Genomic DNA, 27,869 nt, shown 5'->3' with positions numbered 1-27,869 from the left:
TTGTTTCAGAAATTATTTAATTTACAGGTGCATACACTGCTTCTTAAAACAACCATAGTATAAAACCTTACCAACCCTGGGTTGCATTGATGTAAAGTGTCTTTTTAGATTAATTTACACTAAGAAGTCAATTTCTCCAGTAAGGCTTCTATCCCTTTGACATTTTTATTCAGCTTCAGCTTTGGGACAAGCTTTTTCAGTCCTTTTTTGACTGTATTTGCCACTTTTTCATCAGTGCTCCGGAGAAGGCTACAAGAAACAGGAAAAAAACCAAGGATGTCAAAGGTCAGCATGTAGGTCATAGGAAAAGAAGCTGTCCGTGTAGGAAAACAATAACTACTTAGCAATAATATAGTTCAGGGCAGATTCTATCACCTCCTATTAGAAAAAGATGTAAAACTTTCCAGAAAGCTTGAAACATCAGGTGAGAACACAACCAACACAGGATAAGTCAGACTGGAAGGCACTGCAGATCCCTGCTCAAAGCAGGTTCAGACATTGGGTCAAATCAGGCTGCTCAGGGCTTCACCCAGTCCAGGCTTGAAATCCTGCAAATGCAGGAGACAGGCCAACCTCCCTGGGCCCCATCCCTACCAAGAGGCTGTCCTCATGGGGAAAAGCTTCTCCTTATCTCCAGTCTGAGCCTCTCATGTTGTGCTGCTGCCTCTCGCCCTCCAGTCATGCATGCACTGCTGTGAAGAGCAGAGCTCTCCTCCATGCCCTCGGGTGCTTGTGCTGGGCATACTGTTGAGTGCCCACAAAGCTGTCCCTTCTTCCAGCTGAACCAGCCCCTGTCCCACAGCCTCTCCTCCCAGGCCAAGGGATCCAGCCCATGACTATGTTGGTCACCCTCCATTAAACCAGTTGTTACCTTTCTTGTAATGGGGCTTCTAAAACTGCATGCAGTAAAGTACATCTAACACACATAAAGCACTTTCACTATTGTACATCCGTGCTTCATTTAGCACAGGACTACAGAGCCTTACCAGTCTGTTCTTTTTTATATATTATTTTGGAAAACAAACTAGATTTCCCAGATAACTTTTCTTCCCCAGAAACAAGGGAATTCATTGTAAGCTACAAAATACTATCAGTAAAGAAAAAGCTTCTGCTCTATCTAGATCAACCTGGGCAGTGATTGTCCTTTCCCTTCCTTTGGGAACAGTGAAACGTTATTGGATACAAAATCAGTAGAAGTAACGGCACACCTAATTTGCTACTTTGAAATGATGAGTGAACACTGCCTAAAAAACTTAATGTTTTCTATGGTTATTGTGGGCAATCTAGAACAGAATTACAAGTTGCACTGGCATACAAATAAACTAAGACTGGAAACAAACTGTAACAGCCACATACTGGTACCAAGCAGGCTGCATGATGCTACAAGTCTTTACAATCCCTACGATCCTTCCAAAAGGCTCCCAGATTTGCAGCTACCTAAAAAGCTTGTTTCTCGCCTACTTTTTAAACAAGGATTAGACATAGCAAGCTGACCTGAGTAAGGCAGAAAACGAATTAATGTAGATTAGGTGAGATTTAAATTTGGTCTCCTTAGGACTCCAAATCCTGTGCAGGATGGCAACATTATAGGCAGTAAGGTTGGGATGCCCATCTGACAACAACACTGTTTTCAGCTACTTTATTCCAGATTTATTTGTATGACTAACAACTTCTAGCAGCAACTTCTGTTAGATTTTTAGCTATGACAGTACCATTTAATCAAGAGGCCTTCTTTAACACTCACCTGTGTTGAATTCAGTTTTATACTTTTTCAGCTTTTCTGTGAGTCATGTACCCCTGATAACAGCAAGAAAGTCAAGAGCACTGACACAAGATGTCCTGAGCACATTGGTACTTAACATGGAGAGATTCACATGGTTCATCTTCAGGGACAAAGAGCATATACAAAGAAGCAAGGCACTCTGGACTGCATTTTATATATTTCTAAAAATGAATTTCGTTTGCCAACAGCTATACATGTAAAGCTGCTTTCAAACTCCTGATACCCACAGATATTTCAAAACATTGTATTTTTAATATATCATCTACATGTCTGATAATACAGCCAAAAGACCAACACAGTTTGGGTTTGTTTTTTTTTAATTATTATTCTGAGAGTTCTAAGAACTGGTAAGCAGGCACCTATGCAGTTTGTGGATCTAAAATACAACTTTTACAGTTACAGAAATGACATATGGAAACCAATCAGTCATTTCATTAAGTATATCTTTATCCATTTTCTACCCTGATGTCACATCACTGACAAATCAAAAAGTACTGAGGTCAGACACAGTTCCACTAAGCTGGACTGTAATGTCTGAAGTGCCTTCTCATTACCTTAGGACTCGTTACGCTTGTACTAGGTCACAACCAGGCCCCAGATTCTCTTTTATAAAAAGTCAAATTAGAAGCAAGTAGGACCATGAAAGCAGAGGGTCTAGAGGGTACCAGGTAACTAACCAATTAAGCACATGCCATGAAGTGCTCATAATTGGTGAATAAGCTTAAATGACTAGAGCGCCAAAAAACTTCAAATGGACTGACTGGGCAATTCAGACTTTCAGACCTGTGCATAAGTGGCAGATGGCTTCTGAAACCCAACAACAAAACAAAAATCAATCATAGCTTCAGGGAGAACTGCTACCGTCTGAAAGTTACCTTTGTCTGACGGACCCGAGCTCCTTTACAGCACAAAAGTGTCTGAATATTTTTTTAAGTGAGAATGTTTTCTAGAACTCAACAATTATTTGATATGAAAAATGTTGCTGTTATTATCTATACCAGACTAAATTAAATGTATCATTGCTATATGATTCAGGTAACCTCTCAACATCAGTGCATGCAGTTAAACAAAGATGAGATTGATTACTAGGTGTTAGTGAGGTAAGTAGGTGTCACATGAAATGGAACAAAAGCAGCTAGTTATGTTCATGTGTTCTCAGCTGCCTACACAAACGGGCATCATGCCTAAAGAGTCATTAAGAGAAGTTCAAACTACAAAGGATTCAGATTTAATCAAACTTAAAAAATAAAAAAACCAACCCCAAATTCCTGCAAACACACGTACACACTCCTTCCCCATATTTTTATCTTTCTTTCCTGTTAGGTGAGTTTCAATATTGGTGGAAAATGTTTGATTGGCAGTCTGGGAGATAAGCTCCCCCGCTCGGTGACAAAGAACATTTGTCGAAGCCCCACCCTGTCATGCTACGAGTAATAGCAGAGAAGGAAAGACTGACATCCCTCACAGGCTTTTCCATAAAATATACCAGTCCTGTACTGGTTTTTACTAATAAGCAATTACTAGTTTCCTGGTTTTTCTATAAATCTTCAAAACCTATTAAGAGACTGTTGTCACAGTGACAGCCAAACAGTTATTGAAGTGTTATACATGGAAAAAATTCCACTAATTTACTGTGCAACTTACTTGGACAATCAAAATAGCTTAGTACATAAACCAGCAACACCACATTAAATGAATCTCCTCAGCTTTGGGTTAGGGGAAAAAGTCCAATCTTAAATACACTGTCAGCTAACCAGCCATTATAACAAATCTCTAGTGAACATCTGTGCACAGGGTCATATAACTTAAAGGCATTAGATGCATTTATTGCATTCGAAAGGCCTGTTATGAGCAGCAAAGAAAGTGTTATCATTTTAGCAGCTGAACAATCTTAACAGCCAGATCCATATGACTATTATGATGTCGTGTAACTGATTTCATATCCGGATTGCAACTATCCTTCCACTACCAATTCTTCCAACTAGTCCTCTGAATGATAATGACTAAAACAACGCTAGAATTAAACTCAGATTAACTAACAGAAATCCTATTAGTGAAAACAGCTTTTGATTCACCTTGCAAAAGAGCATAAAAGTCAAAGTAGTCTCACTCTAAAGTCATAAAGAGCAGAGATGGAAAGCACACAGCAAGGAGTCTGAAGACACTTTAGGAGAAGTGGGGCAAAAAAAAAAAGGGGAGAAATAGTTTTTGTTTTCCAAAACACTGTTGTTTGAATTGTTTGCTGATTTTGCCTCAGTGCAAGTCTTTATGAGGAGCCAGCAGTGCAACACTGACCCAGCAGTTCCAGAACACAGACCACACACACATTGGGCTAAACACAAAACCTTGGGTTTCTATGACCTGACACTGACAGGTAGTTGCAAAGTGAAAACAGCAATAATTAATATAGCTGTTTGTATTTGATAATGTTAGTCCGATTCCTGTGAGGTCTTTTTGATCTCACTGGTTGCACAGTTCACTGCTTCGAAGCGGTGAGCCAGCTAGCTTACCATAAGTCTTTGCATGGTCTATTTTTTTGTATAGTCTATTCCAAACTTGTTTCTACTTCAGTATGACACATCCTTAGGCCCCATAATTAAGGCATCAACACAAAGCAATAAGCTACACAAAGAAAAAAAAAATCTGGATTCTTGTATGCTGATGCCATTCACAGGTATTTCAGAGTTAATTAATGTATTTGTGGAGTGCTCTTTTAAGACTTTTGTGCTTGCAAAACAAGACATGATATGAAATTTTTTTTTTTTAATTTTATTTTTCATCCTAAGATTTTCCAATATCGAGCTACTTCCTGGTCCTACAAAACCCTGAGCTCAAGGAACAACCTATGGCAACTCTGGTTTGAATTTTTCCAGTACCCTGTTCAATTGCAGGCTTCCCACTGGCATGAAAGACAGTACACATTGAGCAAAAAATAAAAAAATGGCATTTTGCTGGTAGAAATTTCAACTGATATTCTCTCAGCTGTTCAAGAAATTAACACCAGAACCTAATCAGAAATAGCCATATGCCTTACATACCAACAAAGAATAATGGCACCTCTATTTACTTCTGCCCAGGTCTTCATATTCTCAATACCAACACGTTCTACCAATGTTCTTCCAAAGCAAACTGTAAAATGTGGAAAAGGGGTAGGGAGAAGAAAAAAGTTAGACAATATCTTCACACGAAGAAGCCTGTTAAAAGTTCTCTGCAGTTGTGATTTAATCAAATACTTTTTAGCCACCAAGTATTCACAAATTTTTGCTCTCAAAATAATTGACTGTTCAATGCAATGAGTATCTTTATAGAAGTCTGACTACTTCCAAGTGTTGCTTAAACTTAGTTAGACAATAGCAGCACTGTGTGACAGTTTACCAGTATAAAGCAGGCAAACTTCCTGTTTCTTTTCTAAAAGGGTGTCAAAGGCTATTCACATCTTAAAGAAGGCATTCACTCCAAAGAACTTTGTAAGAACGACACCAACAGAAGAGATAACTAATGCAATATACTAATACATACATCTCTAATGAAAAATGCCATGTTTTTAAGCATCTGACTACAACTGAAGGAACCGACTTTGCACACATCAAGTTACTTAGAACTCTAGAGCTAATCCTTTATCGATGCATGGAAAACATTAGGAACCTAGGATCCTTGTTTCTTTCAGCTGTACAGATGCTACAGGGGTCTATTTCTTCAGTAGCTTTCAAAGCTTAAGTTGACTTGCAGATTCATTACACCAATAGCATATGCAAAAGAAAGAACCAAGGCTGACCTCCAGTCCTCAGCTGAACTTGAAGAACTTAACTACAGGAAAACTGCTCTTACAACTTGTATGCTGAGCAAACTTACCAGCAAGCAAGCCAAAAGACCCCACCCAACCCCAACAAACCCCAGCCTCCAAACAAACACTGAAGATATTTTTCAATGTCACTTTGGATCAGAATTCCATCTGAAGAACAGGTCAGTTCTTATTCAACTTGTTCTCTACATGATAACAATTCGATTGTTTTTTAACGCCAGTTCTACAAACTCAGAGCAACAATTCTGAATGGCACACTCTTTGGAGGAAAACAAAGAAACCAAAGAGAACAGCTTGTGTTTAAAATAGGAATTGCACAATTTTAGCAGCAACAAATCCAGATAACTATCATGATCTCAGTTAGGCTAGTCTCTGAAAGACAGTCATATAAAGCTTCCCCTTTGCACATTTTCAATCATCGACTTGACAAGTAGCAAAGCAGCCTCCTTTCAGAAACATTTAATAAAGCCCAATTAACTCTTATTTTTAAAGGAAACAGCAGATACCTGAACGTATCAAGAAGAAAAAAAACCAAACCAAAAAATGTTTAACAAGGTCTGATAACTCTACAAAGAAAAAAAAGCCCCCTACACACTGAGAAGTTCCCTCCAGATTATACTACACCACCCCATTTCCCTTCATTTTTTGAGGTTTTGTATGAGAAAAAGTAATCTCTTTTGGGATATAGTGATTCACCCAATAAGATTTTCCAGTTATGTAATAAAATAAGTTTAAAAGCTAAATTAAGATGAGAACATCTGTGCCCAATCTCTGCCTTCTGGGATATAAAATAGCAAAGATGTCCTATTTTTGTCCATGAGTTATTGTAATAAAAGTTAAAGCACTAACCAGCAGCACTAATGAACACAGTAAAGAAATCAGTTTGGCTCACAAGCACTAATGAAACAAGTCCTCCTGTTAGAAATACTTTACTTTTTCTATTATTATTCCTTAAATTGCTGTGTAATTTAGCAAAGCTTTCAAGACATTTTACAGACAGAAATGAACCCTGTCCCAAAAAACAGAGTAAACCCCTGAGAAAAGAGACAGACCAGTACTTCCTTGGCAGAAAAAGCAAACATATCCTTGACATTCTGTTCATACAACAGCTCACAACAGCAAAAAGGTAGAAGCACTGATCTTAGAGGATATATTAAATTTTCCATATATTAGTATATTCAAAGAAATAAATGCAGCAATCTTATTTTAGGTCAGATAACTGATTACTCTTAAGTCATAATCTGATCCAATAAAGCTGAATTTCCGACATACCTTCTTTTCCACTCTCTCTCATTTTTTCATCTTGCTCTATTAACCATTTCAAAACTAGATGGCCTGCTGGATGCTCTGCAATGTGAAGCTTTAACAGGAAAAACAAACCAAACCAAAACAAAATTATTTAATGATGATGTTTCAAAATGAAGTTACGTGTCTGTCTATAAATACTCCTGCTTGATTTATCCACTCAGCCCTTGGACACCACATCACACTGATCCATTTAGTCAGTACCTATGCAAATATCAACAAGTGTGATTCAAGCATCTGAATCCTTATTTAACTGACCAGTTTATTTTTGATCACCTTCCCTATAGTATCTGACTTTCAGCAATATAAGCCATACCAACCCATGTTTCATCCACCCCTCCAAGGACTTCACGCTTCCTGAGCAAAATCTCTTGGTCTAGCTGCCTCTACAATAACTTCCAGACTTTCTACTTTTTCAGAGACCTGAAAATTCACTACTGTATGGTTCACAGAAAAATCACAGAATGCATGAGTCATTCATGCAAAAATCTGTAAAATGTGCATCTAAGGGGAAAGACAAAGCATATTCAGCACAACTATGAAAATCTGGAGCGCGTCTATCTTAAATACAGTGTACCCAGCATTTTTTGTTTTCTAGTCTACAGACACATATCTGAGCTTAACTCAAGAAAATAGGGAAGGGGCACACTTTGAAGAGAAGGCCATACTGTAAAGACAAACAGCTATTATCTAAGATCTTTCCTTGCATGGAGATATGCATACTTGAAAGCTAAGAGACCCTATCATTCTTAGTGTAAACCATCAAATGAATTATAAAAGTTTACTGCTTGATTGCATAGTGATAACATTAAAAGAGAGACCATGCAATATGTTTGCCAGCTACCTTCCCACAAAGTATTTAAAGCAGTTCTGGAGATTCAAGATCACGAAGTACCTTGCTCTACAACTGAGGTGAAACACTGGCTCAAGCCTTCATCACTCCAGATGCAATAATAACAGACTATGAAAGGAAAATGTCAGAAAACAGAGACCACATCTAATATAAGAGTGCTATCAGGGCAGTATGTTAACATCTTATGTAAAGGAAAAAGTGAGCAGACTTCATTGTAGGAATACAACATAAGCAATCGCTCTGCAAGATCTCAGCACCTTGTCCTCTGTTACATTACCTGCCCATCACGGCCACCAGGAACCAGCTCTTCTGCTGCTAAATTAGCAATTGCATCTAGTGCAGGCTGGATGTCACCAAGAGCTGTTCTTAAGATGTCAGCAACCAAGACAAAGGCAGCTTTGTCTATCACTACTTCTTCAGTATGTTCTTGCAAATATTCTAGCAAAGGTGGGGAAATGGCTTCCAGGAGTTCACGGCGGCGGAGTTCAGTACTCTTCTTACTAATGAAAGAGACAGCACATTACCGTAGAACACTTGCTCTGTATGCACATCACGCATCAGCAAATTCAGAACATAGATGCTATCTGAGACAGCTATAAGTTACTGGAAGATCAAAATAAAGCATTATTCTTCCTTATGTTTGACATACAATTAAACACACGTTGCACATACATTTTTAAGAACACATGGAACAAGAAAGTGTATAGTGTTTAAAGCTGACTGCCAGTAAACCCCAGAGTTTGTTAACAATAATTTAACCTTTGTTTATTTTCTATTCATTCTGTTATTTCTTAATGTATTTCTTAAACAGCTCACTAGTCATCTAAAATTGCTCCTTCTTCAAAAGCTAGTATCTATGTCAATAGCAGAGACAATTCAAATTAATAATTTCCATTTTTATAGCTCGACTTTGATGTCTACTTTTATGCTACTCAAAACACCAATAATGCATATTAAAAATTTTCTGTGACGCCAAATTTGATATATAAGTTTAAGCAACGAACACTTCACAATTTTTGTCCTTTACAAAGGGAGTAAACTGCCTATCACCAACACATTGCTGGTCAAAAACCATCATATATGAAGTTTAAACAAAAATGCAAAAATACGGTCGACGGGTAAATAATATAAGGTTTATTACATATATTCATCTATATTTACATTCCTTAGATATATCATGAAGAAAAGCTGAAATTATGTTGATCATGGCAAAGTTACTTGAACTCTTCTGTTCATTTTCATGACTCTAGGGAAAACAACTTAACCTTCATATCTGAATTACCTATAGGCATTTCCATCTCCCTGTTGCAGAAGCATGATGATTTCTGGAACAAAATGTGCAGGGTCTCTAGGACTTAGCAAATACAACAAGACCTTCTTTCCATATTTGTTGTTTATTATGTTAGGCAAAGAAGCATTTATTTCCTGGAAAAGTAAACAAACAGCAACAAAATATTGATGAAATAACAGTTTCAAGCCATCAGTATTTACTGATTACCTTTCAAAAGCAAAGCTTAGGAAAGGAAAACTATATACTATGAATAAGATTCATATCTGCTTGTGAAATTAAATACTCCGATCAGAATGAAAGTTTGGAGAAGCGAGAGAAATAAAAGAAATGTTAAGATTTAAAATGTGTTTGTCAGATGCATCAACATAACTGATTCCAGAGTACTACAAAAGGACAGATTTGTTTTCACTGATACATACCAGTACAAAGAACAACGCATATTCTGGTATGTCATACTCTGTACAAACATAACCTCAGCAGACCAAACATACAAAGGATCACGTATCACATCACCCAAGAGTAATCACCGATACCATGCTGACGTTCAACGGAGTGTACGTAAGTACCTACTCAGCAGTGACAGTCCATGGGAGGGAAAAAGTCTATTTTAAACTGATCACAGCACATTCACCAAGAAAAATTAACTTTCAGTAACACAATAAAGCTGACTTCTGCTGGAAGTATTATTTTCCGTTTATTTGAGCATTAACAGAAAACACTGGGCATTCCCCAGAGGTTCGTCATTGGCTAGGAGTAACCACTTTGTAAACCACAGAATGGGCACCTCGTATACTCATGCACTAACACAGCTCAGAAAGAAATGCATTAATATGCAGGGGAGTTTTCTGGCTTGTACAAGCATGCTGCTATATTCAGATAGAGGTGCCTATATATCTAAATATCATAGTAACTTCAGCTTCTCAACAAATGCCCTTTCATACAGCAATTTTATACAAGTTCTAAGTACCACTGGAGAATCCTGAATACCATCCAGACACTCTTGACCATTATGATAATCCATTCCTGGCAACTTTTAATATTCAAAGAAAATTTATGATTATCAAAGCAAAGGAGGGCTGTACAGAGCTCTGAACACTTTCAGCATATTTTGCAGGACATAGTCCTTAAAAACCCTTTCTTCCACCATGAAAATCCTTCTAGCAACAGCTAAAAAAAGATAAATAGAACAATTTAAACCTATGTCACCCTGTATTAGCATGGAGCCTGGCTGGTTGTCTTTGAGGGGAAAAGAAACACAGAAAGGTGGTTGGAAGCTGGCAGGAAATGGTAAGACAACATTCTTATTTCAAAAACATTGCTTAAATCTAGGTGAAAACGTTTTTTTGTTAAATGGAGATGAACATATGGGGGCAGGGGATTATTTTCTGACAAAAAAATGAAACCAAAACCATGTTCTGTCTTCTTAGCATGTATATTCAGATTCAGATGTATGTGAAGTTCATTTACCAATTAAATGGATAACAAAGGTGCTGCAATATTTGAAAACTTAAAACAGGCAAAGAACATACTCAGTTTAGTACAAATAAACACAAAATCATCTGCACTTTGAAATCAGCCTATAACACAGCCATTTTGCCTAAAAGATAAGACACATTTTTCTTTAAACCCTCCAAAAGTGTATTTCCCCCACCAATTACATGATTCCAATGAATTACAGAATTTTGTTACTTTCAGTACCAAAGTGGTGAGAAAGTACCAGAAGAAACTCTAAATGACACAGGCATGCTGTCTCTTGTTCATGATGTCTCCCTAGTACTGCCTGCTAGCCCTCATGAAAGAGAGGGATTTCATGCTAAAATCTGCGTGAATCCTGACATGTGCCAAACTCACAATGTACAGTTCCATCACATATGTCTGTTTAAAGCACCATACATATTCTTTGGTCCTGGATTAAGACTCTGTGGAGCTGACAGATAAGAAAAAAAGACTTTCCTTGAAGGATTTAAAGACCTTAAAATCTTCCCTTCCCTACAATTTCACAGCCTTTCTGCCAATCCACATAACTGATCAGTTCTATAATAATCCTAAAAAAACCCAAAAAAACAAACAAAAACCCAAACAAAGAAAAAACCCCAAAACCTAAACAAACAAAAAAACCCTCGCCCAAGCACTGCTTCTTCTCCCCTAGACAATCTTTATTATTTTCTTTACATTCCTTAAGCCACATTTCAGTATAGACAGAATGATAATCGATATAAGGGGTTTTAGAAGTCTAACTGCTCTTTAAGATTATTTTAAGGGTTAGATTCCTTTATAAAGTATGCTTCAATGGTTGATGCCTAGATGCTTCCACCTCATCTTCTGCTACTAGTTTTCATTCACCATCTGAAGAACTGTTTTTGATCTTATCTGATCTTTTTGTTCCCTCTTCCCTGACATCATTTCCCTGTTCCTGTCCTCAGATGAACCCAGGTGGGTCAATCCTGTATGTGTGAAGGCCATTCCTCCTTATTCTCCTTTCCTACTGTGTACAGATCGATGTGGTAAGATGAACAAACAGTAAATACTCCTTTATCTTTCATCTCTGATGGTGGAAAAATACAGATGATTCAGGAATTAAGTGACACCTTGGAAGCTCAGTTAAAGCCAAACACAGTATCTGAATTAATAAACCCTCCAGAAAGCAGAGTGCTCGTAACATAGTACACGCATGCCTCAATGATCACATACCAAGACAGCTCTGATCTGTCAGGGCTTATTTGCTTGGAACTTGCCTAGAAGTTGTTACATTGCAGACTGGACTCTGGAAACAAAACCAAGCTGTGATTACAGGTAATATACCCAACAAACAAAAGCCATCTCCACACTGAGATGCTTTCATCTCTCCAAATCCATCAGAGAGGCACAGACTTTGGGCCAAATCTCTATGCTTGGGTACAAAAAACCAATTCCTTCCCAATACGAAGTTGCTCAATGGAAGAACTGCTCGTATTTTTTAAAGCAAATGTCATCATAACCACCTTCTCATATTCCTTATCCACATCCAGAGTATTTGCCTCATCTTTACCTCCCTGCCACTGCCTCTCAACCTGTCAGTCCTAAAAGCTATATTGCCTGAGTACTACTATAAGCACTTTACAACCTATACATCAATGCTTGCATGAAAATTAATTGTTTACTATGAAGTCATTTATCAGTGTGAAAACATAACTTCAGAGTAATTTACATATTAAACATCTTAGAAGTTATAAAATTTGCATGTACACATAATCTTAAGTATAAACACTTTAAGAAACCCTGTTAAATAATTCTTAGAAGGAAGGCGGGGAAACCAGGGATTCCAAGAGGAAGCAGATGCAGACTAGATCATACTATCCTTACTCTTCATTCTGTAATTCCATGTAGGCAAAGCAAGACAGCTGGAGTGCTCTCATGTTTCAGGTATCTATCTGTATCCACTTTGGAAGCAAGATAAAAATACTACACTGATTTTATCTAGAAAGGTAGTTATCATTTAGTTATCAGCATATTAAGTAAAAATGTCAAGTTTTCAGAATTATGCAAATTAATAGTTTCAGTATCCAAAAGCTTCCAAGTACTTTTTCTTGTTTGAAGTCATGGTATACTATATGCAGGCCTGTTGCCATGTTCCTCAAAGTTTATTATAGTTTATCTTGAATTATCACTTTCCAAGATGCTATTTCTGCAAAAGAAAAGAGCTAAAATTGCTAAACAATCTTTTTTACAATAGTAAGATTGCACAATAAGGACATTCAAGGGATGCATATTCTTGATATTTTAGGTTTGCCTGTAAAATGTATAAGGTGACATCCTCAGTCTAAAGTTCTCCAACAGTTTAGTCTCTTGAAATAATAGCAGACCTCAGACTTCTGTGACAAAGATACTGAATTCCAGTCATCCATCAGCCAGAATGAATGAGTACAAAAAGGGTAATTTTCAGCAAGCACAGAATCTAGCTTGAAAAATAATTCAAATAAAAAAATAAAGAGAACATATGAAAACACTTGGGTCACCTGTGAAAAGAAAAAAATAATCATGATACACAAATCTAATGTAATAGAAAGGTGGAAAGGAATTGAATCGTTTGAAAAAAGCCAATGGATTCCTACTCTCATTCTCCTATACACTGATAAACACACTGACACTATACAGTACACTATTTTAGGAAAAATTCTATTACTTACAGATATAATTAACTGTTTTACAAGTTTAGTGTCATCGATGCAATCAAACGCTGCCAGCAGGACCAGATGAGAAAATTCACCCTGCAAAGATGAGGCATCAGAGAACACATGGAGTCAAGTTCTACGAATATACTACTTGACTTAGAATCAACATGGATGAGCGTTTTTCTCAAACATGACACAACATGAACCACAAGCAAATTCTGTCTACTGTCATACAATGACAGAAGCCCAACATTTAGGCTCTCCCTGAAAGCAAGGCTTGTTAGGGAAAGCACGTTCTTAAAACAAAGGTAGATTAAGTTCATCTGCCATTGTAAATCGATACACTTACCGCTTTATCACATCGAAGCTGTTAACCTAATCCTATTGTTTAATCAACATTCGAAATAATAGATTTGCCTTGCAGGAACATTACATACAGATCTTATTTCTATGGTGGATTTGCTTAAAACTGAGATAAATCACATATTGTATTTTTGGAGATCATGTCTCTGCGATAAGCCATACAGTCTCTACTACACTCCTGGAGAGCAAGTCTCCAGCATACTCAAAAGGGCACAACCCAATTCAATTGCTTATCAGCGAGACTCTGTATCAAAGTGAAACCAGACCTTCAGTGCTCCAGTGTTGTTTAAGCTATTTACCCACTGTCTCATATATTTTATAAAATATATACTACCCAGAAATAACTCATTTATTCTGGTATTAGAAAATTATGGAGAATCATTACATAGACCAGTGGCCTCCAAAGTGGGATGCACAAGACAATTCATTGTGGTGCAGGAAGAAAGTATTTTCTTATACCGTGAATAAATATATAAAAATAAACACTGGTTCTCTTTATCTCATCCTTTTAAAATTTCTATTTATGTTTTATAATGTATACGAGTACAGTAGTACACATACATAATTTATACATAAACATACATATACTGGGGATGCATGCTCAGAGTTGAGTGATCAAGAAAGTTTGGAAATCACTGACTGAGACCACATCAACTATTAGTAAACAGAACAATACAGCCACCAGGAGGGCAAGAATTTTAAAAAGCTTTTCTTCACAGTTGCAGTTTTGCCCAGCACTATGACATCTGGTAGCAACTGTTACTCTATTGGTGCTGCAGTCTCCAAACATATGTTCCTCAGACAAAAATTAAATACAGTCTTCTTCCACCGTGTGCCACTTCAGCATTAATACACTTTGAAGCTTCCTGACTTATATCTGAATTTTTATTTCCCTTCTGTATACAGGTTATTTTATTCCCAGCCAAGGAGAATTAATCAACAAGCCATATGAAGATGCAATATGAAGTTGGGCTCAGAAAAAAAACCTGTAGAATTTAGGACTTATCATTAACTCAGTTACTTTAAAACGGACAGCACTACATGTAGTGCCAACAATCAAGCTTCTCAATATGTCTCTAAATATTCCATAAAGTTCAATATATTTCATGTTATCTAGTACATCACCACTATTTTAAACCTACTTTTATTAATATCTAAGTTATTTCCAGTACCAACCACATTCAAATCAGCTATCAAATCACTTGTTTTTCAGAGACTATGAAATAAATGGTTAATGAACACTCACCGTTGCTATTTTATTGATGTACGTCTTCATAGTTTTCACAATGACTTTTCTGTCCTATCCAAAAGGAAACAAGAAATTCAAATGAGCCTATAATGGCAGTGATTCTGAATAACTAGACTGTTATTATACCTTCAAAAAGATAACCTTCAATTTGCTTACTAAAGCAAAGGCTATTTACCAAAGTCTATCTGTACTATTAGTCAACACCTAGATACAGTGTGAAGGGTTAAACCTGAACTGTGAAAGACTCACTCCCCAGGAGGTTCTGTGATACATTTACATGTCTAGCCCACCAATGGGAGATGCCAGAAAGGACAACCTGGAAAAAAAAAAAACAGAGAAAACCCCAAACAAAAAAAACCCACCACAGATGTTCACCTATATCCTGTTCATTACTTTCAGAGAAAGAATGCACTTCAACTCTTCATTTTGAAAGAAATGTATTCAACAGGACATGAAACTTTAAAGTAGCAAGGACACTAGGCTGTTGCAAAACCACTTTACTAGCAATATTTTATTGGCAGTTTCCCCAGTGCTTGTACTTCTGACTCCTGCAATCACTGCTCAGTCTTCTCTAGATCCATTACTACCCCCAGATCCTAGTAACTTCGTATTTTTTCTGTACTCTAACAAGCAGACTATTTTCGTTGTCTTTTTTTTTAAATCACAAAAAAACAGGGGGCATTACAATATTTCCAAGGGATCATGGCATACGTTACACAAAGTATTTCAGGATACTGCATCAGCAGAAGAAACTAAAACACAATTCCTATAATATTTTCTAAGTCTTGGCATTCCAAAGCCAAACACCATTCCACATTATGACTTCTTTACTGTCCTCTCCCTTACTGCCAATTGCACCTGCATTAAGAAATCTATGGGATGAATGAATGGCCAATAATCTTGAAACGGAAAAGCTTTGTGTCATCTCCAAAAACTCTGCTAAAAAGAAAAGAATATGCTTCCACAATAAAAGTTCTAATGAAAGCATTTGATTTGATGTATTTGCCAAAAGGTAAGGTCGGGTCACTTTTTAACCTTGCTCTAAAATACTTAACTTCACCAAAACATGCACTGGCAGAAGGCCCCATGTGAGCAATCATACTCAAAACTCAGACTAGACTGTTATTAAAGAGGACTGGCTAGGCAGAAACCAAACAATACCTTGGGAGTACCGTGCCATAAGCAGTGCATCGCTACTCGGGCTCCATCATGAGTGTGTGCCAGGTAGATGACAGCCTCTCTGATAGCTTCTATCATTTCCTGAGAAAACATGATAAAGGAAAAACAGGTGAAAAAAGGCCTGAGAAATCTCAAGGCTGGTGGGTGAGGGCATGAAAGGATTTTTTGTTTGCCCACAACACTGTAGAGCATCGCTGCCTCAATATAACCACTCTCAGTGCCTTGAAAACAGTCCAAACCAGACTCAAAAGGAGCCCAAAAGACTAAATGACGTAGGCTCTCCCTTCAAAACCACACTGTTAGTCATATTCATCCTATGGAATCAGAACTGTATCGAAGCTTGCCAGTTGTCCTACTACAGACAATTCAAGGAAGGGTGCTCAGAACTGAGACTAAAATTAGAGGAGGCAAAGACAACCATTCATTTAGGACAAAAATCTTAGAAAGTTATGCAATATATTTATACATATAGGGTATTAGCCAGAAAGCAAGAAAAACTAAGAGGTCATTTAAGCAGCAGGTGATGTTATAAATCGGGTATGACAAAAATTAGCCTTCATGTCAAAGGAATGGGGTTCTGAAGCCATCTGACAAATAACACACCTGCCAAAAAAGGAAAACCAAACCAAAAAACTCCCTCTCAGGTTCCTAGATACTACTTCTGTTATTGTCTGATACATTTCTCTGACACGAAGCTCCCACCTCTCTCCCTTTCTACCCCTAGCTGCTTCTCACCCCCTAGTCAAAGGTTTCAAGCATTTTACCATTTATTTAGAAACTGCTCAGTCACATGACTGGTGTCACTAGCTACATGCACAGGCAAGAACAGATCTACAAAAAGGGTTTCCAAACCTCTGAGAGAATATCCCTATGCTACAACATCTGCCCAAAAAGCCAAGCAAGGAGGAAGAGATATGCCCTTACTCCCCTGCTTCACACAAGGCTATGAATCCAGACACATTCTCTGGCAAAGCATTACAAAAAACCATGCACAGGAACCTTTAATTAGGTAAGACCTGGACTCAGAATAAGCCACAAATAGTCCACCTCACTACCTTAGCTTTTGGTTTGTTAACAGTAACGAAGAGTTCAGGAGTCCAGACCAGCAGAAGTTGGTATGAGACAGCAAGTCTAGAAGACTCCACCTGTCCTGGAGTGAGATGGCGCTGAACTGCAGAACCAGGGCAAGCCTGATGGATGCAGTTTGAAGACAGGTGAAGTCAAGCAGGATACCAGCTTATACAATGTCACATCATGCAGATGGATTCAGGCCTAGTTTTTGCAAGCATGGCTGGGGTAAGTTTAAAACTGGAATTTAATACAGATATAGTGATACCAGCCATATGCTTGGTTCAGGAGGCAGAAGACAAAGTTTTGGCTGCCAACAAAAGGGCCCAATTTGATTGTATTTTGTTCAAGAGTTTTTTGGACAATGACTAGAAGTGGTTACGAAACTGCACCCTGGAAATCTGAACTACTGGAAGCAATGTCCCTAGCATTAATTATTCTCCAGCTATTGAAAAGGACCATTTAGCATGGAGACAAAAAACATCAAAGTCCCTCCATTAGAATTTTTATTCTAATTCAAATATCACAAACTATTTCTTTAGTGTGAAAGTTCACTGTGATGGTGAATCTCCATACAACTCTATCCCCCAGTCATCTATCTGGAATTGACAGATGTGTAAAACTCTACAAATGTAAGACGTATATTTTGTCTAGTCTTACAACACTTCCATGACAAGACTAAAAACATTCCACCGAAAGGCAAAAGACCACAAAAACCAAAACAAAACATACTTACAGATCTGTGTTTCGGAAGAGCATAAGTGAAAAAGTCCAAAAATACTTTATGTACCAACGAGTGCTTTATCACAGCCTCTCTGTATTTGGGAAGAGGAAAATAAGCAAAAAGTCCCCCACAATGAATGGTTTTAACAGAACCTAGCAATAAATCATTTGTATTAAAAAAAAAAAAGCAAGGCAGTGTGGTGTGCAGAAAACACATAGTTGTTCTGGATTAGACATTTAGCATTTACAATATGTGGAGAATTCTACCAGAACTTACAAATTCTAGAACCTAGCAAAATATTTTCTCCTAAACACCACTGGAGAAGCTTATTCAAAAATGCATTATGGAAGCACACCACTCTGGTATTTCTACTGACTGTTTCACTGGGGCACAGACCACTTTAGTTTATAGAAGTGGAGTTCAAAGATAAGTTGCTCATTATGACACTTCAGACAAAACCATAGTTACTTACTATACAACACAGCAATGTTACAGCTTGAAAGACTATTAGCAACACTGTCACATGAGCTTAAAAGAGTATCAGTATCACTGACTGTCAAAACCAAACCAGTTCATGCTAGATTGACACACCTTAGATCAATTTCTGTCCTTACTTTTGTGCCATTGGTGTAAGAATCTGTTTCATTTCATCCAAGATGGCCTCTCTCTTTTCAGGCTGAGCTTCTAGCACTTTATCCAGCGTTGGGACCACTGGTGTCTGAAACAAATGCACAATTATTCCCGCTAAGTACCCGAGTTCATAGAAAATTATAATCTTTCATCCCTTTTCAATCAAAATTCATGAACAATATCATAAACAAATTAATTTTTCTGCAAAACGAAGTTTTTTCAATCTTAAAATTAAAAAGCTTATCTACTTGGAGTATTTCAGAAGCTGTATACTTAAGTTTCCACATATTGAATATCCGTCATTAGCAAATAAAAGCTACTTCTATGGTCTGAACTGTTTTTTGCCAATTATGGTCAGCTCTTCATGAGACTGTCAGATACATGGTAAAATACACAACATTGGCATTGTGTTAAGGGACTCCTGAGCTAAGCGGAAATCCTGCATGACAGTACACACATATCAAGGTGCAACAGAGCAACAAGTCAATGAGCTGAGAAGTTAACCAAGGCCCAGCAAATTCTAGTTCAAGAACAGCACAGAGAAGGAATATACACAATATGCCTTAAATGCAGAACTACTTCCTCATCTGCATGCTACCTCATCTACACAATTACACTAGTATCTCTCGTAAAAGAATCTGTTGCTAGAAGAAGAGTCTGACTAAACAGAAAATTAGAAGAAATGTATTTCTAACCGGCCCTGCTGGGGGTCAAGTGGGAGTGGAGAGTTGGAGGCAGGAGGGGGAAAAGTGAACCACACATTTCAAAACTCCAAGGAATTCGAGGTCTTGTTAAGGACTACACCGTAATTTCTTATAAACCCACATTCCCTGGAGCCTTGGGTTTGTACCGCAATGTAAGACTACTTGAAGGACTCTTGCCAAGGATGTTAAAATGATGGAAGCTAACACTGCACTTAAGAAGCTGATTTACTCCCAGTACAAAGTGCAGTCCACAAACACGGCAAACATGCCTTTCTATTACAGTGTTGCAGAATGCTTTAGTAAAACTTGGAATAACCTGCAAAGAAAAATAGCAATACAGTTCAGGAATGAGCTCTTAGTTTCTTACACAATTTTAACAGAAATCTTGGGGAACAGCATGCTGTGCGGTACACCGAGGTGCAAAAGTTACTCCAGTCTGGTTAATAATTGCATAAACCAGTTTTGTACTTTGTAGCAAATAAAACTATTTGTGCCTCTAATGGAAACAAACCAACTTTCCAAGTCAGCAAGAAAAAAAGGCAAAACAGAAGTCAAAAGAAAGGAAGTTGTACTTTTTAAAAAGGTTCCCACTGCCTGGTGAGGATCTACATCTAAACGGTTTCAAGACAGCTTGGATGCAAGTCCTGCAGTCTCCATGGGAAAAGAAAACCAAACCAAAAATGAAGCCTAAATGGCATACAGTATATACACACAGGCACGTTCTGCCCACACTCAGTTCTCACAAGACACAAGGCAGGTTCTGACACAATAGCCATCTACAGCATTCATGGGGAATTAAGCCTAAATCTTATCTCGGCAAGGATGACAACTTGAGGCTAGGCACTATGACGCTATGATAACTGCAGCTATATGATAATAGAACGTCTTTGATGACCAGAGCAAGCTCATACATGAACATAATATATTCTAGTGTAGTTCAAACTGGAAACACACAACAATTTAATCTATAATGGAAATGTGCAAGTAATCATAACATTTAAACATGCTAAACTAGACTACATGTGGGCAGCTACCAGGAAGAAATTTAATCAAAAGAAATAGTAAGTAAGATAGGTAAGCTATTACTAACACAACACCTTAGATGCTAAAACACCTTAGACTAGAATGTATTGAAACATCACCTTGTAAACCTGGAAAGTGTTCCCATATAGTTCTTCTGTCAGCATATTCCTCTGTTCCAGAATGGCTTTGTCATTATACGCATATTCCACTACAGCAGATGCTTCGGCATGACGGAGCATTTTTTTCACATGGCCTTTAAAACTTTTTATTATTTCTGCAACTTGTGCTTTTGTCCTGTTTCACAGGGAAGGATAGATAGCAAAAGCTGTAACTTCAGGGATAAGCTGACCTATCAATAGTTTTATTTTTGGAAGCACATTTAGTTGGTAAGCTTTAGCACAGAAACCAGGACATATATGCATCTGGATCAGCCTTATGGCATTTATGACTATATGGCAAGAAAGCCAGGAATCTGAAGAAATCATAAGGCATTTTGACAGAAAGAAAAGAATCGAGTACGTATGTTCTACAGAATAAAGGATGCCTTGTGAAACGCTAAGCAGAGAAAGTTTTTAAAACCCAGGATTTTTGTATAAGGCAAAGATCAGCTTTGAGCATATATTTGTGCTTTTCTTCTGCACAGGTTTCCCTCAATGTGCAGTTTTAGCTTTATTTTTTCGCAAAAGAAAAACTGCTGTTAGCAATACCAGACCCTCTCCTGCCTCATCACTATTAATAAAGATGTTTCCAGAGACATATTTTTTATTCATGATCGACACAATATAGATTAAGAGCAGCATTCACACTGGAAAAGAAACAATGCAGCACAGCTAAGCAAATTCACTTCGTACTCACCCATACATAAGAAACTTCTTCACAATATTTCTGGAATATTTTGACTTGCTCAACTCTACTAGGCTATCTAGAAGAAGGGAAAAAACATTCAGCTGGTTTGATTTCTCACTACATTAACTCTACAAAACAAAATACCATTATTTAAATAATTTCTAAGAGTTCACTAGGAATATGCATCATTTCAGCAGGAAGTTAAAAACATTCAAGAGAAAATAATATATGCTTCTGCATTTTTAGGATCCATTAAAAAAGCCATAGGTAAAATGTAAATGGGACAAAAGTACCTTTCAATTCTTCAAATGTCTCTTGCCTTTGCTTCTCATTACCATACTGAATGAAGCACTGGATCACTCGAGTTGAATCATGTGCAAACGCCAGCTACAGGACAGAGATATTTCATTATCCTGGGCTGTTCAAATGGCATTATGGACCAAATGTATTTTAATGCACTTGCCCTCAGATATAGCTTTATACCACACATAGCATGTAATTCCAATTACAAAAGTAGTTACCTGTTCTTAACAAATTAAGTTTTAAGGTTTTTTACTGCTTTATAAGTACTCTATCAAACAAATTAGAGACAATACTTGCAGTTGCTGACAATTAAGGGCATGCATCAAGGTTTTAATACTGAAAGAAAAGCATTAAATGGTATCTCATTTTCTCTAATGTTCTTTGTAATTTCAGAGCATGTGATGATGTAGTTCCACTTTGGCATGGAATACTAAGAATCACTTTAAAATCTAATGTGTATTTCATTGCAAACGGATACATTTCCAAGTATTAAGTGGAAAGACTGTTTAGTGTAGTATCAGGACATTAACTTCTCTGGAAGGAAGCTGCAAAGCAACCATTGTAATTCATCAAAATTCTGACTGGCTGTTTCTGAACTTCAGTTAACACAGAATTTCACTGAACTAAAGCTGCTTGGCAACAGACAGCTTGTAATAGTCAACTGATAGACAAAGCATCCCAGGACTACTGTTCTGACATCCAGGTGCCAAGTGCAGCCTTTCAAACCTGTTTTTTCCTTTTTTTTAACTCACAGTTTAAAACATTCTCCATAGGATACAGAAGAACAGGTTAGTACTATATTATTAAAAGTTCATTTATATTTCACCATTCTTTAAAGAGGCTTTTGTGAATTTGTGCATTATGGCAATAGTTTTTCTTACACTTTTAATTTTTCCATGAAGAAGCTTCTGCAGTTCATTCATTAGCTTTTCTCGCTTCTCCTTATCACATTTCTTCCTACAAGAAAAAAAGTAAAAGAATCTTAATTCAGGAAGCAGCTTTTTTCATTTATAGATATAAACGAAGAAGCAAGACAGTCCTAAATACAATTAAGTCAGCTCCTGTTAATCCAAATTTACACTGTCATTCATTAAACTTGTAGATAGATGTAACTAAGCAGTTTCAGTTCCTAGAAACCAATCCACATTTCCACACTTCAAAATTATTATTTTCTGACTAACAGTATTATTAAAACAAACATAAGCTCAAATTTGCAGCCAGAGCTGTTTACAGATCCAAAGATCTGTAAGCATGGTACAGCCAAAACTGCAAAGCACAGACACACAGAGCAAGTAAAATTAACTCCTTCTGATGTGGGGCCCCAGTTTAGAATTACACCTGCCCAAAGAGAATATACAAACCTCCACAAAAAACTATGCAGTGATGCCAGTGCAAGATCAGGCTGAATCAGTACCTGCTCTGTGCTTCAGGATTCAAAAAATAAGACAACTCTTTATGCATTTACTCACAAATTCTACCCTAAAATACAGGTGAGTTCAATCCAGACATTTCTAGCACCATGAGTCACCACACTCTGCTTCAACCATCTACAGAATCGCATGTAATGTTATCATTCACACATTGAGTTTCACTGTGGAAGTACAGTTTCGTATAATTACAAGAGAAGAAAGAGTCTTCTTGCAACTTATGACTAAAAGCCAACTGAATGAAAGAAAAAAATTATTATTACCTTCTCACACTTTCCCATATTTGCTTTGATTTTACAATTATGTCATAATTACTTTTATCATTAAGTTGCCTGGTTTGCTTTAAGTCCTTCCTTTTCTTTTTGAAGTCATTCCACTTCGGCTTCTTACAATCCGACCCTGAAGACAAAAATAAACAGCATTTTCTATAGTCAATGAAAGAGGAGCAATGGCATCCTTTATCAGTATGAGCTGTGGCAGCTCTGTAACTTGAATTGCTAACAGTTCAGGAGCTTTGCCTGCAGTTACCCAGCTAGCTAATATGAAAGTGTAAATATTTAATAAGTATGCTAAGCTAATTTCCACTTCTAGAATACTGGAAGAGCAAGGCAAAAAAATATTTTTCCTCAAAGCTCTGTGTACTGGTTTTGTCTGGGGCAGAGTTAATTTTAAAGGATGCATCACAAACCTCTTAATAGCTTGAAAAACCACTCAGAATGCACCTAGCAGCCTACGACTGCCCCAGGTAATTCCCCTCATTAGTTCATCTTGTACTCACCTATACCTTTTGCCTCTCTCAAAAGAACAACCCTAACTCAAACATATGTACCTGAAATCTCAGAGAACGGAGAAAAATTAAAGCCTTTTTACATGCGTCATCTTTTTGTTCAGTCAAATTCCTTAAGCATGGGATTTTACTACACAACAGCTATACTCTGCCACACAACAGACTCAGTTAAGATAACTTTCTATAAAGTGCCACAAATGCGTTATGGAAAAACTTAAAAGTATTTGATTTTCGTTTTGTTCATACCTTGACAAAAACCCAACATCTTATATCACATGGTTTCACAGAAGCAAGTCATGCTATTACCTCCATATGGAATATTAAAGACCCAGCTTTGACTTTGTAGACTTTAAAGCACTGCTTGTTGGTACTTAGCGGCATGCACTTACCTGTCTTACCCACCCAAAACCCATGCTCTCTTTTTACAAAGCGTATTACTGATTTTTTTCTATCACTCCTCTAAAGTAACAGTGACAAGCAAACCCAGTAACACTTTGCTTTGAGAGCAGCACCACTGTGCAGTACACAGCAGCTTTCAGTTATTCTTGTAAACAACATTCAAAGGTTGTGATTGTGGTTTTTTTTAAAGCAACTTAATACGAATATTCTGTTGCTACTACATTTCCAAACATCTAGTGCACATTCCATGGGAAACCATTTTGCAAACACGCAACAACAGCAACAATAAAACACCCAACACCTATTGCCCATCAAACAATTAACATTCTTCTGCAAAACTTCAGAATCCCTAACGTAAGATTCCACTTCTCATTTTGCAGTACTGTTCTAATCATCACAGTAGTGTTTGGCATTATAGCACAGGAAGGAGCGACGTGAAGTTCTCATGTACCAGAAACAAAGTTAAAAAAGAAATCCATTTAAACCGTGATAAAACCAGACATTTATTTAGGCTCTCTGTATAAACACAAAAATAAGCTGTAAAATGTAAAAAGCAGGGATAACACTGATGATGTCTGTTTTTTTTAAAAGTGTCTAGATAGTTTGGATCACAGGAAAAATAATATAAGGGGTAATCGATTTTGTTTCATGAATTTTTGTGTTCCAAATTTTATAGCGAGTACTTTTAGAACAGAGGACTAAAATTCTAAAATGGTCCATGAAAAATTCTGTATTTTCCAAACTTGTGTGAAAACAGGCAGTTTCAAGCTAGCCACTTAATACTGTCCTTAAATTAATCACAGCTTTATGAAGACATACCAGTTATTTAAGTTTGCTACTGCATCTTTACTTCTGCCTTTCAAGAAAATTCATAACTCTTGATTCTCACGACTTTGGCCTCAAGCTTAGTCAAGTAAAGCAAATTTTTCCACAGCACAGATTAAACACGAAGTAAACCTGGGAGTCATTCAGGCAATTCTGAAAGGTGATAACAAGGCAGGAGGAAAGAGCAAGACCTAGATGAACAATGTGTTTCCCAAAACCTAGTTTCCACTGATATTCGGGCTTAAAAGTCTGCTCACCTCCCTGTTCACCATCCTGGAGCTTCCTTTTCTTCGCAGGCTTTTCTGATTGCTGTTTATTCTTGAATTGTTTGACACTAGCTCTTCCAGGTGTTAACTGTCCTTTCACGAGTTTCTTGGAAATGGATCTAGGCTTTCCCTCCTCATCTCCTTTGTTAAGAAGTTTCTTTGGTGGATCAGAATCTGTTCACCAACAAAACAGAAACGAAAATGTTATCCTAGAACTAATGCTCCTTCGAAATAACAAATTGTTACTGTAACAAGAACTAAACTGCTTTGTAATAACAATTACATACGTCATAATAATTCTTACGCGCTTCTCAAAGCTAGTGTTTTCATTGCAGTCCCTGGGCGTCCCAGTTTTCCCTAGGTAAGTTTTGCCTGGGCATTATTTTCCAGGCAGCACTACAATAGCCCAGGCATAAAAAGGATTATTTAAATCAAGAATTTCACCACCCCCGATATTGAAGCCATCAATCCCCAAATCATCTCTTCACAGTTTATGGTCAGAGCTGTTATGACATCATCTGTTTTAAGCAAAAGAGAGCAAACGCTAAAAGGTATCTTCTCAATCCTAACCCACAGCAGTAGCCCACACACCCTAGCGTCAACTCCCAAATAAACTTGTTCTTAATGAGGTGAAGCAAAGTCTAGAATCAAAATGTTATCAACTTCAAAATTTTAATTAGAAGAGTATTTCAGGTCAATCAAATAGAGCTGAAGAGTTTGCAATGTAATCTATTTAAAGCATTTCAGCTTTACTTTTTCCAGGTTATTCAAGACTTAGTATAGTCTTGAATGCAAGATAGAACCATAAAATGACTGAGGTTGGAAGAGACCTCTGAAGAGCATCTGGCCCCACTTTCCTGCTGATGCAGGGCCATCCAAACTTGGTTGCCCAGGACCACGTTTGGGCAGCTTTTGATTATCTCCAGGGTGGGAGACTCCCTGGACAACCTGTGCCAGTGCTTGATCACCCTCACAGTAAAGAAGTCTTTCTTTATGTTCAGAGGGAACCTCCTGTGTTGCATTTTGTGCCAGTTGCCTCTGGTCCCGTCACTGGCACCACTGGAAACAGCCTGGCTCTGTCTTTGCACCCTTCCTTCGGGTATTTGTGTACATTGCAAGATCCCCCTGAGCCTTCTCTTCTCCAGGCTGAACAGGCCCAGCCCTCTCAGCCTTTCCTCACAGGACAGGTGCTCCAGTCCCTTCAACACCTTAGTGGCCCTTCACTGGACTCTCTCCAGTGTGTCCCTGTCTCTCCTGTACTGGGGAGCCCAGAACTGGACACAGCACTCCAGGTGGGGCCTCACCAGTGCTGAGGAAAGGACAGGCATCACCTCCCTCAACTCTTCCTAATGCAGCCCAGGACCCATTAGCCACCTTTGCCACAAGGGCACACTGCTGGCTGATGCTCAACTGTTCTGCTCAACAGTCATTCAGAATACCGAGTCCTAATTTCAGCTTTTCGTGGCATCGAGACCCTTTGCCTTCTTACCGTTACCTTTTTTAAATTTTCTTTTCCCCTGTGGCACTTTTCCACGAGCTGCTTTTCCACTCTTCCCCACGAACTTCTTTTTACCCTTGGATTCCATCGTGGAAACACTGCAAAGGGAGCAAGAGGAAGCATTACTGGACAAGCGCGGCTCCCTTCCTAACGACGTGAGGAAAGGACAGCCCACGCTTCCCTCAGCGCAGGTTAACACACTTGACAGAGTTAAACCCTCCTGAGTGGCGACCACCCGTCCCGAAGTGGGCGGCCAGGGACCGGAAGAGGTCGCCCACAGGCCAGTCAGCACTGAGGCCCAGCTAAGCAAGACGGCGAATCACCGGGCCTGGGCGGCGGAGGCCCCGGCCCCAGGCCCGCTCCCGCTCCCCTATGATCCCCAGTGACAGCGCCCGGGAGCACGGCAGCACACCGCCGGCCCGCAACTGGGCGCGGAGGGACCCGAGATAGCGCTGCTCCGCGGGAACACCCCCCCTTCCCCGCCGCCGCGCACCACCGGTCCTGCCGCTCGCCCCGCACGTGCCGCCCCGACCGCAATTTACGGCCCCCTCCGGCTGCTCATTGGCTCGCCTGGCCGCTGCCGCGCGACAGTGCCGAAGCAGCGCGCCGTAAAGCGCCGTGCGGAAGGGGAGGGACGTCACACTTTCCCTTCTACGTCCCATCGGCCGGCGGTGCTGCGGCGGAGCCGCCGGCGGCCACCTCGGGATCCTCCGTAGCGGCTCGCCAGAACCCTGGGAAGGCCGGGTCGCCGTGAGGAAAGGCGCCGTCCCCTTCCCCGTGCTTTGCCTCTGCCGTCCCGCCGTCATCTTCTCGGCCCCAGCCCGCCCAGCGCCCGCGAGATCCTGGCTTAAAAGTAAGGTAACGTACCACAGTACGGATTCAGTAGCGATGAAGCAGGAGAACACCAGGTGGAGCTGTTACTTCGGAACGGCGCAGGTGTGACTAGTCTCGCGTGAAACGTCGGTGCCAAGTTCCTGTTAGGGTGTTCAACGAAGTCGTCCCTTCCGAACGAGAAGGTGATCCGTATTAATAAATGTGGTAATTATTACACTTGTATGAGTGCAGTAGCTATGAGAGGAAGTCAGAGCGTAGTAAATACTTCGGTAGTACCACCCGTAGTATATTTGACTAAAAAAGTGATGTAGAGAGAAATTATTTGGTGGAGTAAAGCTTTTTCTTTGGTACAGTTAGGGATAGTACCGATTTTTTTTTTTTTTTTTTTGGTCTCCTGGTAAGCACTTGGCAGTGGCCTGCAAAATAGAACAGGCATAGGCAGGATTAGGGTATTTAGTTTTCCTGCTCGTTGAAATGTTAAAATCATGCCTGTGAAAATTGTATGCTTTAAATGGGGTGGGGGAAAAAAGTGTGTTTTGAAGCTTGGGTTAAGTCAGGG

At 38.7% G+C, this 27,869-nt stretch overlaps 1 protein-coding gene and 1 long non-coding RNA gene across 4 annotated transcripts in view; one reads left to right on the top strand and one right to left on the bottom strand.

Annotated features, from left to right (window-relative positions):
* Positions 1 to 27,099, bottom strand: PUM3 (pumilio RNA binding family member 3). Of its 2 annotated transcripts, none has more exons than XM_075079091.1 (18): positions 26,970 to 27,099; positions 26,474 to 26,574; positions 24,970 to 25,152; positions 22,965 to 23,100; positions 22,156 to 22,231; positions 21,265 to 21,358; positions 20,981 to 21,047; positions 20,245 to 20,419; positions 18,383 to 18,486; positions 17,781 to 17,859; positions 15,959 to 16,057; positions 14,795 to 14,848; positions 13,201 to 13,281; positions 9,026 to 9,168; positions 8,021 to 8,243; positions 6,858 to 6,945; positions 4,822 to 4,912; positions 1 to 249 (listed from the first exon to the last, which is right to left on the bottom strand). In XM_075079091.1, the coding sequence occupies exons 2-18, from the start codon at positions 26,562 to 26,564 to the stop codon at positions 120 to 122; spliced, it is 1,914 nt and encodes a 637-aa protein (XP_074935192.1). In that variant the 5' UTR covers positions 26,565 to 26,574; positions 26,970 to 27,099; the 3' UTR covers positions 1 to 119. The 2 variants fall into 2 exon arrangements, with proteins under 2 accessions (XP_074935192.1, XP_074935193.1); XM_075079092.1 differs by lacking the exon at positions 26,970 to 27,099 and adding an exon at positions 26,678 to 26,954.
* Positions 26,984 to 27,869, top strand: part of LOC142050444 (uncharacterized) — an 89,475-nt gene continuing 88,589 nt past the window's right edge. The window contains exon 1 of one of the 2 annotated variants that reach the window (XR_012658038.1): positions 26,984 to 27,329. This is a non-coding gene — a long non-coding RNA (uncharacterized LOC142050444). Of the gene's footprint in view, positions 27,335 to 27,869 lie in introns of both variants that reach the window. The other variant, XR_012658037.1, reaches the window with a different exon arrangement.

This window comes from Phalacrocorax aristotelis, chromosome Z (assembly GCF_949628215.1).
Source record: "Phalacrocorax aristotelis chromosome Z, bGulAri2.1, whole genome shotgun sequence".
Lineage (NCBI taxonomy): Eukaryota > Metazoa > Chordata > Aves > Suliformes > Phalacrocoracidae > Phalacrocorax > Phalacrocorax aristotelis.
This window is presented reverse-complemented; position numbering and strand designations above follow the sequence as displayed.

What these genes read in the sequence shown, in the direction of transcription:
- PUM3 (XM_075079091.1), bottom strand. Translation starts at nt 26,564, where the DNA reads ATGGAATCCAAGGGTAAAAAGAAGTTCGTGGGGAAGAGTGGAAAAGCA. An exon ending in ACATCAATAAAATAGCAACG is followed by an intron (nt 13,282 to 14,794) that starts GTGAGTGTTCAT and finishes TCATCTTTGCAG; the next exon opens with GGTGAATTTTCTCATCTGGT. An exon ending in CTGGTGGCCGTGATGGGCAG is followed by an intron (nt 6,946 to 8,020) that starts GTAATGTAACAG and finishes TTCCTGTTAAAG; the next exon opens with CTTCACATTGCAGAGCATCC.